General features: G+C 36.5%; 1 protein-coding gene across 9 annotated transcripts in view; it reads left to right on the forward strand.

Annotated features, from left to right (window-relative positions):
• The window catches only part of CDC27 (cell division cycle 27), a 74,127-nt gene that overhangs the window by 3,314 nt on the left and 52,362 nt on the right, over positions 1 to 18,451 (forward strand). For all 9 annotated transcript variants that reach the window (XM_047707116.1, XM_047707114.1, XM_047707115.1 and 6 more), the window contains exon 2: positions 11,990 to 12,065. In XM_047707116.1, coding sequence (XP_047563072.1) covers positions 11,990 to 12,065 — 76 coding nt within the window. The remainder of the gene's footprint in view (positions 1 to 11,989; positions 12,066 to 18,451) is intronic.

The following is an 18,451-nucleotide window of genomic DNA, read 5'->3' on the forward strand; positions in this document are numbered from 1 at the left end:
AGGAGGTCATTGCAATATATGATAACTTAATTCCTTTACGGACTAATGTCCTAATGTAGCCCTTTTTGTGCTTATGGTCTATAGAGAAAGCATTAGACAAATAATCACAAATAATCTGTGAAAAGGGCACTATAAGAGGGTGTTAGGAGAGAGAGACCTAATAGGAGGGATTTGACCTAAGCCCAGGTGTCCGGTTTGCAACTGAACCACCAAAAGAGGTACTGCAAAAAAGCAAAAGTTAAGAAGCTGTCTCGGGGAAAAAATCAAATTGGAAAGAATGTTACGCACCAGTTATGTACCAAGCACAGAAGAATATAAAAGACATTCGAAAATCTCTCTAAAAGTGGTGTCAGGAAAGTCTGTTTTGAGCAAATAACATTGAAGCTGAGATCTGAAGGTTGAGAAGGAAACAGTAATTTGAAGAGCATTACAGGAAGAGAAAAGGGCACGTGCAAAGTCCCTTAGACATAGCAGAACTTGGCGTTGAAATAATTGAAAGGAGGCCAGTGTGGCTGGAGTTGCATATTAATGGGGGGGCCATTATAAAGAGTTCACTTTTCATTCTAAGTATATGGGGGGGCGGTCCTTGGAAAGATTTTTAGAAGAGGATTGACTTGATCTGATGTAGATGTTAGATCTCTTGGTTACTATATATGAAATGTAATGAGAGGAAGGAGGCAAGAGTAAAAACAGTCTTAGGATGAAAATAACAGACTGAGTGGTAGTAGTGGAGTAGAAAAAAAGTTGATATTCATGAGCTGTTTGGAGGTAGAACCAAGGAGACGTGCAAATTGATTGAATGGGAGAGGATGGGGATCAAGAACATCTGCCTGGATTTCATCTGGGTGGTACTGTTGAATAAAGGAAGAATCCTTTGAGAGGGAGACAAATCTGAAGAAGGACAATCTGTTTGAACAAAATAAGTTAGAGATGTTTGTGAAGCCAACCCGTGGAAACGTGGAGACATAACCTCTGATCTTTTGAGGGGTCTAGTCTTATTGGGAAGATAAGAATGTTTAACAGGAACAATTGGATAATGTTATAAGTCAAAATGTATTTGATTGCACAGATACTAATAAATTCAGGAAGTAGATCCTTTTAGACTGGAAAAATAGGAATGGTTGTTGGATGGAGTAGAACTTAAAGCTTTAGAAGATAGGAAGGGTTTGAATTGGTAAAGAAGAGAAAGAGTGTTTTTGGCATGGAATAGCATGAGCAAAAGCCCAAATTTGAGAATGGTGTTTAGGAACCAAAAACAAAACAAAACAAAACGGTAAAATATCATAGCCTTGGTTAGAATGGGAATTGAGAGTAGGAAGACAAGGTTTTGCTAGCCAGGGAGAAACAGATTTTTACAGGACTTAACCCAGGTTGAGGGGTTTAAGGTATTGGTAATAAATAGCCATTGAAGGTTTTGAACAGAAGGATTTGTAATGAAAGCACTGCTTTGGGAAGGTTAATCTGGTACTGTTGGGAAGAAGGGACAAGATAAGAATTAGAGAGACATAGAGGCTAGTAAAATAATCCAATTACATGATAATGTACACCAGGGTTTCTCATTCTTGGCATTATTGACGTTTGGGGCAAGCTAACTCTTCGTTGTGGGGAACTCTTTCGGATGTATTGTGGAATGTCGTGCAACATCCCTGGCCTCTACCACCTAGGTGCCCCCCTCCGTTTGTGACTACCAAACGCCTCCCCCCCCCCCCCCCCGCATTACTAAATATCCCTTAGGGGGACAAAATCACCCAGATGGAGAACCACTGATGTAGACCTAAGCTAAATTAGAATTCTAGAAATTAGATCGTAATGTATAACAGGAAAATTCCACAGTGATTTTTTTTTTCCCCTTACACCTTCTTATCTTGTCCAAAGCTTTTATTATCCATTTTTTATGGTCCAAAAAAACGACAGCTATTTTCTTTTGACAAAAACAAGAATAAAACAGGGTAATTTATATGGTCACATTTAAGTCTGAATTAGTTGTACAATTTATAGAGGTTTGTTTACATTTTAAATAATACTACATGTTTAAGAAGAGCAAACAAGGAGGGAACATTGCTATTTCATTTTATGTTGATTCATCTTTTAAATTATTGCAACCTAGGACTAACCCATTCATTTAATCATTAGGAAATCTCTTTAAAAAATTTTTTTTCTTTTTTTTTTTTTTTTGAGGATGGGGCCGGTGTTGCTCTGTTTTTCTTCATAACTTTAGCAGCATTTCATCCCTCTGGCTTTAATATGTAGAACTCCTGAGGTGAGGTACTGAATAATATGCTTTTAGGGGCAAGTCCCTACCAACAGTTGAGCAGTAGATAACTAGCCAAGGAGCAAGTCTTAGCCCTGCTCTTTATAAGCTACCACTCTGTAGTACCTTAGAAAATAGTCCATTTCCTTCCCAAAGAGACGCCATCACTGAGGAACTCTGAGGTGCCTGAGCAGAGTAGTGATGGAAGCTGTTTGTGGGGTTTTCCAAGCAGCAAATTATATGTCTGGGGTATATGAGAGTTTGAGTTGGCTGCCTTTACTATCGCCTTCTGACCCTCCTAAGAATTAATTGGTAATAAAGGAATGATGTTCTTCTGAACAAAGCTTGCTTTAAAAAAAAAAAAAAGATTTTATTTATTTATTTATTTGACGGAGATCACAAGTAGGCGGAGAGGCAGGTGGCGGGAGAGGCAACTGAGCAGGGAGCCCAATGCGGGGCTCCACCCCAAACCCTGAGATCATGACCTGAGCCAAAGGCAGAGGCCCAACCCACTGAGCCACCCAGGCGCCCCAAAGCTTGATTTCTATATCAGAAATGGATAGAACCTTTGATTATAATATTTTTTCATTTCTTTAATTTTAATAGGACAGAAACAAATCCAAAGTTCTAGGACTTTATGGCCATTGTATATAAATGTGTCACATCTTCTTGGTGATCCATAGTACTAAGTTAGCTGCTGAATCATTTTTGGGTCTTTCGTGGCTTATATGTTAACAAAATAAGCAATTGTGGCAGATATGCTGGGAGATGTTCTAATAATGGAAACTGTAGATGTATTGAATTTGTTTATATTGGGAGACAGGAAAGGATAAGGTTTTAAGTGTCTACTATGTGCTAAGAACACCATATCTGTATCATGTCATTTAATCCATGTCCAAGAAATAGAGCTCTATTTTCCACATGAGAAAATTGAGGCTGAAAAAAGTTAAATAATTCCCCTAAAGTCACACTCTTGGAAGTGCTGGCCCACAGACCTCCAAAATTAAATCCTGGGTATAGTCTTTCTATTCAATGGGTTCTTTTCTTTACAACAAAATTAAACAAGTAGATTCTTAGGAAATCCCCGTATTTTATAAAGGAGTATTAGGTGATAACTATTCTCATTACAAAAGAGTAATTCTGTGTGCCACAGAGTTTCTTTAAGTAGAGATTTCCAGGGATCCTTAACTATCGGACATACTGTTGACTCTTGAGCAATGCGGGGAACTAGGGGCACTGACCCCCATGCAGTTGAAAATCAGTGTAACTTTTGACTCCTCAAACACTTAACTACTAATAGATTGCTGTTGCCCGGAAGCCTTGCCAATAACATAAACAGTCAATTAACACATATTTTATTCATGTGTTATATGCTGTATTATAATAAGGGTAGAGGAAAGAAAATGTTATTTAAAAATCATAAGGAAGAGAAGATACAGTTACGGCAGTGTACTGTATTTATCAAAAAAGATCCACATAGGGGCACCTGGGTGGCTCAGTGGGTTAAAGCCTCTGCCTTCGGCTCGGGTCACGATCCCAGAGTCCTGGGATCGAGCCCCGCATGGGGCTCTCTGCTCAGCAGGGAGCCTGCTTCCTCCTCTCTCTCTCTGCCTGCCTCCCTGCCTACTTGTGGTCTCTGTCTGTCAAATAAATAAATAAAATCTTTAAAAAAAAAAAAGATCCACATGTAATTGAACCTGTGTAGTTCAAACACATGTTGTCCAAGTGTCAGTCACATAATAATACTGAGAAACTTAAGGCTAAGACTAACCTAAGATGCTAAGAGTGGGAGGACTAGCAGAAATCAAAGATCAGCTTATTATTCATTCAACATATATTAGTTAAGCATTTGCTTACGAAGTACATAACAGATGCTGGGAATCTAATAATGAGCAAAAACAAATGTAGTCCCTAGCTTTCTGGAGTTTGTATTATAGTGAGGAAGACATTATTCAACTATTCTCATCCTGTAGTATTACAAAGGAAAGGTACTTGATGCTGTTCGAGTGTGTAATAAGGATACCTGACCTCATCAGAGGTCCCCCAAAAAAGCATTCCCTGAGAAAGAAGTCCAAAGAATGAATCAAATGCACACAAATCAAGTTTGTGTGGAGGAAAAGAGGAATGTACCAGGTAAAGTGAACTATACAGTGTGTGTTTAAAGGACCTGTGGCAGGAAGCTAACCTGACAAATTTGAGGAGTTGAAAGAAAGTTGTCCTAACACAGAGAACATAAGAGAACATGATACAAAGTGAACTGGAGAGGTAAACATGGACTATACTACCCTCCCTGGTTTCGTGCTTTGGATTTTTATTATTAAGGACAACGAGAAGCTCGTGAAAGATTTCAAGTAAAGGGATAATATGATGAGATCTGATTTGTGAAAAAACTCACAGAGAAAGAATGGATCATAGGGTGGAAAAGAATTCAGAGAAGACAAATAAGATACTATTAAAGTAATCCAGAGGGGGAAATGATCTGTCTTAGAGAGTAAATGTTTTTTTAGTTTCTTCCTTTCATATTTATTGTAGTTACCTAATTTAAATGAGTCTCATTTTGAAAGATGCCTATATGCATGGTTCCAGAAGCCTAGGTCATGTGTGGTCTGGTGGAACACCACAGGGACAGATACATTCTTAACGTGGGTTTAGAATTCAGCCAAGTACTGTACTAGGTTTATCTCAGAGGTAGTGTTTTTATCCTATTTTACAGATGATTAAAATGAAGCTCTTGGTCATCTTGGTTATTAATAAGTGTTAGAGAGTTAGGGTTAGGGTTTATCTGCTGTGCGTTGGTAGTTGGGTGAATATATTAAATATTCAAGATATTGTTGAGTCAAATTAGATTTGAACACCCTTTAACCTGCTTTCTGAATGACTTTTTTTGTATTATTCTTAGTGCAAATGTTGAAGTTCTCTCAGGTAAACACTCATAGTTTATCACATTACTTTTTATCTGTGTCTTTTCTGTGTCATAGTACAGAGGGACAGATAGCAGAAATTCTGTAGTATAGTTGACCTACTGTTACGTGCACTCCTTCCCAGCACCACACATTTTTGTTCTAAGGTTCATCTTCCTGTTTGATTAAAAAAACAAAAGCATAGCGGTACCTGGCTGGTTCAGTTGGTAGAGCATGTGACTCTTGATCTTGGAATGTGAGTTTGAACCCCACATTGTGTGTAGAGATTACTTAAATAAATAAACTTTAAACAAAACAAAAGCACAGTGGCCACAATGACGGTGACCAAATAGGGGCCTGTGTAATAATGCCTGGGTTATTCATAATTTTGAATTCATAATTCAAAATAAATTATGTTGGGCAGAGATTTGAAAATCCAGTATATTGGCTTTCTACAGCCTACCTGAAGAATTTTATTCTCTCAGGTTGGTTGTCTTTTACTTGTTTTGGCTTTTTTTAAAGATTTATTTATTCAAGAGAGAGAGAGGGAGAGAGAATGAGTGAGCACGGGGTAGGCATATTGAGTAAGATGACAAGGCAAATGATCTGATGGTATGAAGGGAAGTATATGGCATGATCTAGGTTGCTATTAACCAGAAAAATCTTAATATCTTTCAGGTATTAATAGATCGCATCATTAAGAAATTTTGTTGCCCCCAGACCTGATCTATTCCAACCCCTTTGTCAGATTAACTGGTATTTCCTCATTAGATTCTTGATCCTTGCTTTTTAATGTTTAGGTTGCTGTGTCAAGGAAGAAACAGCTAGATGCTATTTTGTATTGTTTTATATTGTCAACATTAATATTCCCTTTTATTTATATTAGTAAAAACTAATTATATTAAGAGTCCCTTACCTTGTATTTTATCTCCAGATTAGGTTTCTAAAAATTTGTAGTTCAGTAAGTAGAAAATAGATTCAGAGTTCTAAAACAAATACTTGTTCTACAAACATTTATTGAGCATGCACTATGGTTAAAGGCAGTTATCTAGGATAACTAGGGAAATAACAAGTTAGGTAGTATAACCAAGAAATTATAGAGAAAAATAGTATCTGGCTTTTTTTTCCCTCAAGAAGCTGCAACCTAGTTAAATAATATAATCAAATCCAATCAATAGCCTGATCATTTTATTTTTTGAAGGAGAGCATGCACGTTCACATGAGCGGGGGGAGGGAGGGAGGCAAAAGGACAGGGAGAGAGAATCTTAAGCAGGCTCTCCCAGTGCGGGGCTCGATCTCACAACCCTGAGATCATGACCTGAGCCAAAATCAAGAGTCAGATGCTTTACATCTGACTTTACTGGCTTTACTGAGCCACATAGGCACTCACAGCCTGATATTTTTAAAAGTATAAGCAAAATTGTCTAGGACCTCAAAGGATTGAGTAATTATTATCGCAAGGAATAGATCAGTAAAGGCAGAGGAACATGTAAGCTGAATTTTGAAGAAAGAATGACTAAAATTTCAGGAGATAGACAAGTTAAAGGATAACCCAAGTAGGCAAAGACTTTAGTATGAAAATACCGTGACTGTTCAGTGACTGATGGAGGCTTTTTCTGGTTCTAGACCATAGGCAGCTTTGGTGAGATGTGAGAACAAAGCTGAAAAAGAGAGATTAAAGCCAGATGGGATTTGAATAGTTTCCTAAGGAGTTTGTACTTTATTCTGTAGATATTTTGTAAACTTTGTGGAGCTATCCAAGAAGAATCATTAGAAGGTTTTGATCAGGGAGGAAGACATGATGATGATGATGATGATGGCACAGCTGAAATGTATTGAGTAATTACTAGGTATGTGCTAGGAAACATTATGTACTTTACTGGACTCTTACATTTTAAATGAAGAGACTAGGACTTGAGATGTTGTTACTTGCCCAAGACACAGAACTGGTAAGTGGTGGAACATGGATATAAACCCACGCCTTTCACTGTCATCTTCTGTTTAGTATTGATGATATTTATGTTTGAGGAATGTAATTCTGGGACAGGGTGGATTACCTTACAGCTTGTAGGCAGGAAGACCATTTAGGAGGCTAAGAGTTTAAAGGGAAGAAGGTTGTTATGGAATAGGACCAGAAGAGTGGGGATAGATTCTAGATACGATTCTTTAGATGCAGTTCTGTAAGTGATTGTTAGACAGTGGACCATTTGAACCATTTAAATACATAATGTACCCAAACTGATTTACCAATACATTCATTATTTCATGTATACTTAACCAAGCATCTGTGACCTTATGTGGTAAAAGATGTTTTGAGTTGCTCCTCCAGGACCTAGTACTGTAGTAGTCTCCTATATGCAAAAGACAAAGTACCTTTTTAGGTCAGTAACTTGTCTCTTCTTTCTTTCGAAATCTAAATTCAATCCTACAAATATTTATTGAAAACTGTTATGTATCAGGATCTAATACTGTGTCCCTTTAGCTAGACCAGTGATACTTAATGAACCAAAATATCTGTGAACACCTAACGCTGTACACAGATTTTTCTGTATATATATATTTGTACGTGTGCTTTTTTTCTGGAAAGAAGGGCTGTAGCTTCTACAAGTTTTCACAAAAGCGTGTGCTGTAAAAGGACAGGGAACTACTTATTTAGAAGAGTAAAAGAATGATTCTGAGGGGTCCTGGGATTGAGCCCCACATTGGGCTCTCTGCTCAGTGGGGAGCCTGCTTCTCCCTCTCTCCTTGCCCCTGTTCATGTTCTCTTTTGCGTTCTCTCTCTCTCAAATAAAATCTTTAAAAAAAAAAAGATTCTGAGAACTGAATGCTTACCAATGAAAAGGTTTAAAAGTAAAGACATCTAAACTCCATCTCAGCTTCCAGGGGTCGTGATGCAGTGGATTTGAGGTAGAGTAGGGATGTTGGGAGCATCAGGCTTTAGGACAGCAAATTATCTTTAGTATGGAGTTTATAAGTATCTGAAAAATCCAGGATTTCTCTTCTCTCTCTCTTTTTTTAAAGATTTTATTTATTTATTTATTTGAGAGAGAGTGAGAGAGAGCATGAGAAGGAAGAGGGTCAGAGGGAGCAGCAGACTCCCCACTGAGCTGAGAGCTCGATGTGGGACTTATTCCCAGGACTTCAGAATCATGACCTGAGCCAAAGGCAGTTGCTTAACCAACTGAGCCACCCAGGCGCCTGTCTAGGTTTTCTCTTATTTAAAGTAGGTAAGTCATATTTTTTGTGTATACTGTTGGAATCATCCTATAGGTTATGCCAACTACTTCTGAAGATATCCGGGGGGGAGGGGGAGAGCAAGACGGTACATTTTAGACCAAAGGGAGATTTCTTTGTAGCCCAGCTAATTTGGGTGGATTGTGAAAGGAGATGGTATTGTGATTCATTTCTGTTAGTATGTAGGGTGTTTTATTAGGTGTAAGAAATGAATTGGGGCCAAGAAAGAACATGAAGTCCTGCAAACAAGAGGCTTTGGAATTTGAGTAATTCAGGCCTTTCTTTTAAAGCTAAGGGATAAGGCCTAAAGAATTAGAAATTATTTTATTCATAACATCTTGAATTAACATTAGATGAGACAATCTCTTTGACTTTGGAGAGTCTGTTGAGTGGGGATGTTTTTCATTAGAGTAAGTCTTTTTTAGATCAGTCCTTTTCAAACTTTAATATGCATATAAATGTTAAAATGCTGATTCTGATTTAGTAGGTCTGGGGTGGTGTCTGAGATGCCACACTCCCAGAAAACTCTCAGAAGGTACTGATGTTGCTACTGCAAGGACCACACTTGGAATAGCAGTTTTAGATAGTTCTTGAAGTAATAGGAAATGACTGGATTAAGAACACTAACATTAGGGGTGCCCGGGTGGCTCAGTAGTTAAGTGTCTGCCTTTGTCTCAGGTCTTGATCCCAGAGTACTGGGATCAAGCCCCGCATGGGGCTGCTTGCTCAATGGGAGGACTGCTTCTCCCATTCTCATGCCACTTGCCTGTGTTCCCTCTCTCGGTGTGTCTTTCTCTGTCAAATAAATAAGGTCTTTTAAAAAAAAGAATTTATTCATTTAAAAAAAAACACTAAGAGGGAAAAAATGCTCTCTGGGTTAGTATAGATTATTAAAAATTAAATTTAAATTCCTTCCTTCCTTTCCCTTATGTCTGTCTGGAGGTAGCCAAATTAGAACATCTCTGAGACTTTAAAAAATTTAGACTGTATAGACAGTAAGTTTAAACAGGAGGATCTAGAGACCCCAAATGAAAGTCATTTACCATTTTTTTCTTGAGGACATAGAAAAATACACCCTTGGGCTAAATAAGTCATCAACTACTATGAGGATTTTAATATAAAAAATTAGAATTAATAATATCCATAGAAATGTTATTAAACATTTGCTTATTCATTCAAATATTTCAGCTTTTACTATATCTAAGGCATATTAATCACTTGTTATAATGTAATCTAGTTTTACTGTTAAAATGTTAGCTAGTGGTCTTCATTAGGTAATTCCATCTTGCTGGTTTTATTGTAAGTCTATTAAATTATTCAATAAATTATGAGCTGGTATACATGCTAGAAATAAAAAAATGCTGTTGTATCATAATCAGTATTGTAAGATATCTCAATTTATAAGCTTATGAATTTTTAAAAATTAATTGATGACTTTTATATCTTGTGATAGACTAAAAATTAAAAGAAACCCAGAGAGGTCAAAAGAAACTTCTGTGGTTTAGTGCTTCTAAAAATGCTAGGCAAAACATAAACATATGTAAACACATAATTTATATATACATAATTTATATGACAGACTAAAAATTAGTGTTATATGACACATGGGAACTTAAACCTCTCTGGTTTAGTGCTCCCAAAAATGCTGGATAAAATAGTAAGGAAAGGTAAATCACCTAACAGAAAAATGTATGACACATAAACAGGCATTTGCCAGAAGACTGATAAACATGAAATAAATTACCAGTGAACACAGCCTTATTTTAATATTCAGAGAAATGTTAATTAAAGGGACAAGATAAACATTTTTTATCTATCAGACTAGTAAAAACTAAAAATTTAGGGGCACCTGGTTGGCTCAGTCACTAGAGCATGCGACTCTTGATTCCAGGTCATGAGTTCAAGCCACACATTGGGTGTAGAAATTACTAAAAGTAAGTATATAAATAAATAAACTTAAAATTTTTTTTGATTGTACATAGTGTAGACAAGGATGTGAAATAATGGGAACTCATTCATTTTTGGTAAGAGTGTAAATTAAACCGACAATTTGGAAATAATTTGCATAACCTATTAAAGATGAACGTGTATATGAACATGAACTCAGCAGCCCCGTAATTTCATTCTTAAATATATATCCTAATTAGGAGAGATTCTTAAAAAGATACCCCAAGAAACAAATACAAGAATGTTCTATGCAGCACTATTATAACTGGGGGGTAAACAACTAGAAATAACCCAAATGTTCATATGTCGTAAATAGATAAAATACATTTTGGTATATATACAATGGAAATATTATTTATCCAGCAATCAAAATGAATGAACTCCAGCTGCACAGATTAAGAATGAATTTTTAAAATGTAATACTGGATTACAAAAGCAAATCATAGTAGAATATATACAATATGATTGTATTTATTTTATATTTATTTAAAATTCAAAAACAGAAAACTTAAATGTTGTGTTGCTTAAAGATGATACATGCATATGTATACAAACTGTAAAGAAGACCTAAAGATTAACAAAATTCAGGGTGGTGGTTTTAGAAAGAGGTTATGTAACTGATGAGCACATAGGAAGGGGGCTTCAGGTATACTGGTAATATTTTATTTCTTAAGCTAGATAGTGCATGGGTCTAAATATTTTCATTTGTTATTAAAATATTCTTTTGATATATACTTTATAGATATGTTTCCTAACTCTAAAAAAGAAAAATATAGGGTGTCTGGGTGGCTCAGTCCATTAAGCAATCTGACTCTTGACTTCAACTCAGGTCATGATCAGGTTATGACCTCAGGGCTTTGGGATAAAGCCCCCATCAGGCTCCCTGCTCAGCATGGAGTCTGCTTGAGATTCTCTCTCTCTCTCTGTTTCTCAAAATAAATAAATAAAATCTTTTATAAAGTAAAATAATAGAAAAATATATTCAAATAGATTAAAGGTTATTCCTATAATAACTCTGCTTATATACTAATATATTATTTTCCTAATAATATTTTCCTAATATATTATATTCCTAATATGCTTCCTTGAGTGGGTGAGAACAGGATAGCATTAAAGGTCATAGGTGAGGAAGTTTTTGTGGAGGATGACATACATTTCATGTATATCATGTAAAATTGTTTAAACCACTGTTGTAAGTTTAGAGCAGTATAGTTTAGTGGTGTGGGCAGACCTATAAACAAGTAACTATAACAAAATATGAGTGCTTCACTAGAAGACATATGTTTACCAAGAAAATAGCTAGGAATCAGCCAGGAAATCTTTATGAAATAGATGTTAATTAAGCTGGGTCTTTAGGGATGAGCAATTTGTAAAAGGAGGTAGGTGAGGGAGCCCACATTCCTCTGTGGGGGAAAAGGAAGTACAAAGGCACAGAGGCCTAAATGTCCACGGAGAGTTGAATAAGTAAATTCAGGTATGTTACGAGCCATACTAGGAAGAGACTTTTCTAGAAACTGGAGTTTGCATGATGGGCATTGAGTTTTATTACTTAAACTAGGGTTGTTGACTGGTTTACTGTTCTATGCAAGGCTCTGCTAGGATTTATTTTGAAATTCTGTATCTTTGTATATTTATGTTCTTTTTCCTCTACTTCCAGGCTGCTATATGGCAAGCTCTAAACCACTATGCTTACCGAGATGCAGTTTTCCTTGCAGAACGACTGTATGCTGAAGGTTTGTAATCTCTTCATCTCTATAGAACCATAAGTGAATAAAATATATGGAATTCTGTCATTTCTTAGGACATATAAAATTCTGGTGATGACTTTTATTTTTCCTTTATGATTGGCACTAATTCATAAGAACTTCTGAAAGTATCTTACATGATACTTTTAATAACTGTAGAGTTGTTCCAGGTTTTACACTATGGCTTACTTACTTACTTTTACACTATGGCTTACTTAATCATTTTCCAATCTTTAGATACTTTTTTCCAGGTTTTTTCTTAGAAAAGTCTGTATTCTGTGGCTAAGAGCAAGAGTTTAGTCTGTAGCTTTGGTACAAACCCTTAACCCTGTCACTTAAATATGAAGTTGTATACCTTGGGCAAGTTACTCAGTGTCTGAGTATTTCAGATTTTTCATCTAGCAAATAAAGATAGTAATAATTGCTTCTGAACATTGAAAAATGAAACGAGATAATGTATTTAAAGCATTTGGGACAGGCTTCTGGCATGGTAATAAATGTTTAGTAAACATCTGGTAATATATGTTTTGTTTCTGTCACTAATTATTATAATTCTCTTTCTAAGATGCTAATATAGATAATTAGGTACAGGCTTTTGTTCTTTTAAGTCCTTTCTTTGTGTTATGTATTCTAGAATAGAATTTACAACTTAAACAGTATGATCAATTCTACAACAAATTACTTTTTGCCCAGTTGGTAATAATAATTTGGGGTGTTACCAACAGCATAAGATTTCCTTCATAATCCTGTAAATATCAGAGTTGATCAATTTAATATACTTTTGCTTACTTGAGAATTGTGGGGTATTTTGTCTTGCATTTTATTACTATAAGGGATCCTGGATATTTTCTCAGGTGTTTGTTTTAAATTTATTCCTATTTCTGTGATCTTTATTATATATTTGCCCAGATTGTTGCTTTTTAATGTTAATTCTGTTGGTTTTTATTATTTTAATATTTAAAATTTTTACATAGTTGAACTCACCAGCTTTGTCATTCATACTTTCTCTTATTGCTTCAGTAGCTGGAAAATTGCCATCTTTCTACCACTACAGTGAATGTGTGGTTGTTGGTGCTTTAAAAAAATTTAAAGAATTTATCATGGTATTGTTAATTTATTCAATATTACATATTAAGCAATGTTTTTTCCCTCCTACATGGTATTTTACTTGGTTTTATATTAAATTTTAAAATAATATTTTGTTCTATCTCCAGAATTTCTCCTCTTCCATTAATTACCTATCTTTAACCCAATATCATACCATTTTTAGTTAACACTTTATATTGTATTTCAGTATTTCATAAGGCCTATCTCCCATCATTTTTTTTCTTTCCAATTCGTTCTCTAATAAGTCTTTACCCTTTTTTATCCTTCATTTTTCTATGTGTATTTTATTATTGCTTTGAAATTTCACAAAGATTTTGATCAGTCCTGACCTGTAACTGTATAGTTCTGTAAATTAATTTAGAAGTATTGACATCTTACTATATACTAGCCTTCCCAACCAGAAATGGTGCTGCCTTCTTTTTACTCAGATGTGTTTGCTTAACTCAATTTTTCTACTTTTTGTGACATTCCCATTGGATTACTTGCCAAGAAGTTTAATTTTTTTATGGTCCTAGATGAGCTTTATTTTTATGTATTTTGTGTGTTCTTGTATGAATTGCTAGTGGAACCTTTCAACTCAGTTGTATGATTTTACTGTAGTAGTCAGTCCTTAGTAACCAAACTGTAAGCATAAGAAGGTAGATATTAGGGGTTTGCCAGGCATGTGTCACAAGAAAGGACAAGGGATAAGAACATTACGAACATAGGCAAGATCTGGAACCAGGAAACAGAAACTGTATAGGAGAGTTAACCCAGAAGGGGATTGGTAAATAAGATACAGAGAAGTGCCAGCAGTCCCAGTGAGGTTGAATTGGGAAATGTATGTGAATAACATGGGAGCAGAAGACCATGAGCCAACCAGTTGTAAAATTCTTCCATTAATGAAGCATAATGTCCTGAATTTAGTAGCTGAGAGTTATGAGAAGGTATATACTCAGGAGCAGGGAATATCACAAACAGGCAAAGAGTAATGCTTGGAAATAGTTTTAAGAAGCACAGAGGAGGGGCACCTGGGTGGCTTAGTCGGTTAAGCATCTGTCTGCCTTGAGCTTGGGTCATGGTCCTGGGGTCCTGGGATCAAGCCCTGCATCATCGTCAGCCTCCCTGCTCAGCAGGGAATCTGCTTCTCCCTCTCCTTTTCTCCTCCCCCCACCGCCCCCCGCTCATGCTTGCTCTCTCTCTCAAATAAATAAGTAAAATCTTAAAAAAAAAAAAAAAAGAGGGAACCTTACCCTGACTCTGATATAAGTGAGATATGAGGGAAATAACATCCCTTTGAGAGTGCTGTCAGGTCCTTCAAGGCAGAACAGGTGTTCAGAGAGGACAGTGGGGAAGATCTGGGCAACAGGAGTCTGAGATCCCAATTAAAAGATTTAGAAGGCTTAGAAGATAATGCAATAGATTACCCTACTCTGCTCAATTATATAAAAGCAAGGTTTACCATGCATAATCTACTTACGTATATTTTCATTGATACCTGCACAACCCTCATGTTTTGCTGTCTTATACTTTCTTTTTTGATTTTGTTTATTAAAGGATTGACAGTTTCTAGTTTATTATAGTTCTGCTTCAGAAGATTGTGAATTGTGGTTTCAAATTAAGATGATTAGATTTTCCCATAGAATTGAGGCAGGATTCCTGATGAATCTGCATAAAGCTGTTCAATTCACTTTCTATGTTTGATACAGCACTTGACACTTGGAAAGTTGCCCAGTAAGTCTTAGTGTCTCTCAGTATACAGTTGACCCTTGAATAACATGGATTTGAACTGTGTGTAGGCCTACTTATATGCAAATTTATTCAGGACAGTATTGTAAATGCGTTTTCTCTTCCTTATGTTTTTTGTTTGTTTGTTTTGTTTTTGTTTTTGTCTCTCTTAAGGGGGAGACAGGGAGGAAGAGAGGGAGAGAGAGAGAAAAAATCTCAAGCAAGCTCCATACCCAGCCCAGAGCCCAATGTGGGACTTGATCCCACAACCCTGAGATCATGACCTGAGCCTAAATCAAGAGTCAGACATTTAACTGACTGAGCCACCCGGGCGCCCCACCCTTCTGATTTTTTTTAATAGCTTTTTTTTTAATCTCTTAATCTTTATTGTAGGAATACAGTATATAACATACAGAATATAATCGAGTGTTTATGTTATCAGTAAGGCTTCTGGTCAGCAGTAGGCTTTTAGTAGTTAAGTTTTGGGGGAGTCAAAAGTTACTTGTGGATTTTGACTGCAGGATAGGTGCCCCTAACCCCCTCATTGTTCAGGAGTTAACTGTAGAGCCTAATCACTCAACTCCCAATTTCTGTGAGGGAAGATTTTAGAATTTAAGTGCAACAGGAACAGATACTATCTTCATTCAATAATAATGACAAGCATAACTTCTACCACTTACTGATTTCTTACTATGTACTAGGTTCTCTACATACTTAATATTAATTCCTTATTTAATCTTCAGTAATCCTATAAAGTCGATGTTGTTATTGCCATTTTAGAAATGAAGAAACTGAGACCAGTGTTCACAGGCAGTAAGTACTAAATCTTTCTGATCCCATTTTATGAAGGGTAGCAAATACATGCCACTCTGATTTATGATAGACATCACTGATCTATCATACTACTTATTCCCCTTGAACCTTGGAATTGTCATTGACATGTTGTTGCTGGCTGACAGTATTAGTTGATTAGAGTTGGTGTACTAGATGTAACCTGTTTGCCCTTTTGCTCACTGGCCTCCCGTGCCACTAGTGGTAGCTGCTGTGTTTTAGGTAAAGACACCCAACAGGGCATGAGGCTAAAGAAGTAGATGGATAGGAACCTCTGAAAGCCAAATTCTTGAGTTTCACTAGTTCCTTGTCATCCATTTTTGTTTGCATAGTTAGCCCACCTAAGACCGTGGTATAAGCAAAGTGGTGTAAGAAAGAATGTCAACTCTTATGTTCAGTAGCCTTTTGAGCTCGAGTAAGAAGTTATTCTGAGCCTAATTTTCCTCATCTTTAAAATAGGAGAAGAAATATCTATTTAACAAGATAGTTTTCAGCACTAACTATAATCTGCTATGGTTTCTGGTACGTAGGAAGTCCTTGACAAGTTCCTGTCCCCTAGCATACTAGTGGCTTTTCAGATTTTTTTTTACTCATCTTATATAGGATGCACTCTGATATTTTTCTATTTGAGTGTTTTTTGTTGTTGTTTTAATGCAGGTTGATATCCTCTAAATTGATTTCACAATCCACAGTGAATTGAGACTTGCTGTTTGGAAAAACTGTCCTAATCTTATCATCTCCCTCCATATCCCCTTCTGCCATTGTAAGCACCTATTTTTCCTTCCTGCTGCCAATGCCTGATCTCCTTGACCAGGGTTTTTTTCCATTGCTAATTGATTAACTGTTGGACAGAATATAGATTCAGCTTTTCCCTTTATCCTAATAGACAGCATGTAGTACTTCTAAAATTTTCTAAGGTTTTTAATTGTAATTATATATATTTATCTTTGGGAATGAATAGAAATGGGTGGTTAGGAACAAATAGAAACAGTCTTAGACTATATAGGTAAAGAATACATTAATACAATTAATATGGTAGGTCCTTGGAGAGAGATGAGTTATTTGTGTTCAGAAAACTAACCAGATACGAGTTTTGTGTACATTTTGTTTTATAAGGAAATGCCCAAGACCTCTGGGGAAGAATGAAAAATTGCTTCTATGAGACCATATAGGACTGATGATTGTAACTGGTGAAAAGCAAGGAAAAAGTAGCTGAAGACCTTGTGTCAACCTGTGTTCCCTCAGTTATTTTGAGGGTCCTCTTGAAAACTTGGAAATCTAGTGTTCTATCTTGATGTAGAGTTTGCATCCTCTACTACAAAATGTTTATTTTTAAGTATGAAAACATTTTATATTACCATAAAATTGTTCACCAGTTTCTACCTGTTTTAATGATTAATGGACCAGATGTAGAAATTGCACTGGGTATATTGATTTCAGTAAATTGGGCTCAGTTGAAGAAAAGTGAACCAGAGTAAAAGGTTCAGCATCTGTTTCTTTTCTCTTAGCTATGATACTGAGAGCCTAAACTCACAGAAATATGAGTTTCTGTGGCAAATGGCAACATTTTTTTTGTAAACATATAATATATTTTTATCCCCAGGGGTACAGGTCTATGAATCACCAGGTTTACATACTTCACAGCACTCACCATAGCACATACCCTCCCCAATGTCCATAACCTCACCCCCCCTTCTCCCAACCCCCCTCCCCCATCAACCCTCAGTTTGTTTTGCGAGATTAAGAGTCACTTATGGTTTGTCTCCTTCCCGATCCCATCTTGTTTCATTTATTCTTCTCCTACCCCCTTAACCCCCCATGTTGCATCTCCACTTCCTCATATCAGGGAGATCATATGATAGTTGTCCTTCTCCGATTGACTTATTTCGCTAAGCATGATACCCTCTAGTTCCATCCAAGTCGTCGCAAATGGCAAGATTTCATTTCTTTTGATGGCTGCATAGTATTCCATTGTGTATATATACCACATCTTTTTTATCCATTCGTCTGTTGATGGACATCTAGGTTCTTTCCATAGTTTGGCTATTGTAGACATTGCTGCTGTAAACATTCGGGTGCATGTGCCCCTTCAGATCACTACGTTTGTATCTTTAGGGTAAATACCCAGTAGTGCAATTGCTGGGTCATAGGGTAGTTCTATTTTCAACATTTTGAGGAACCTCCATGCTATTTTCCAGAGTGGTTGCACCAGCTTGCATTCCCACCAACAGTGTAGGAGGGTTCCCCTTTCTCCGCATCCTCGCCAGCATCTGTCATTTCTTGACTTGCTAATTTTAGCCATTCTGACTGGTGTGAGCTGGTATCTCATTGTGGTTTTGATTTGTATTTCCCTGATGCCGAGTGATATGGAGCACTTTTTCATGTGTCTATTGGCCATCTGGATGTCTTCTTTGCAGAAATGTCTGTTCATGTCTTCTGCCATTTCTTGATTGGATTATTTGTTCTTTGGGTGTTGAGTTTGCAAAGTTCTTTATAGATTTTGGACACTAGCCCTTTGTCTGATATGTCGTTTGCAAATATCTTCTCCCATTCTGTCAGTTGTTTTTTGGTTTTGTTAACTGTTTCTTTTGCTGTGCAAAAGCTTTTGATCTTGATGAGATCCCAATAGTTCATTTCTGCCCTTGCTTCCCTTGCCTTTGGCAATGTTCCTAGGAAGATGTTGCTGCGGCTGAGGTCGAAGAGGTTGCTGCCTGTGTTCTCCTCAAGGA

The sequence above is a fragment of the Lutra lutra genome, chromosome 16, assembly GCF_902655055.1.
Source record: "Lutra lutra chromosome 16, mLutLut1.2, whole genome shotgun sequence".
Classification (NCBI taxonomy): domain Eukaryota; kingdom Metazoa; phylum Chordata; class Mammalia; order Carnivora; family Mustelidae; genus Lutra; species Lutra lutra.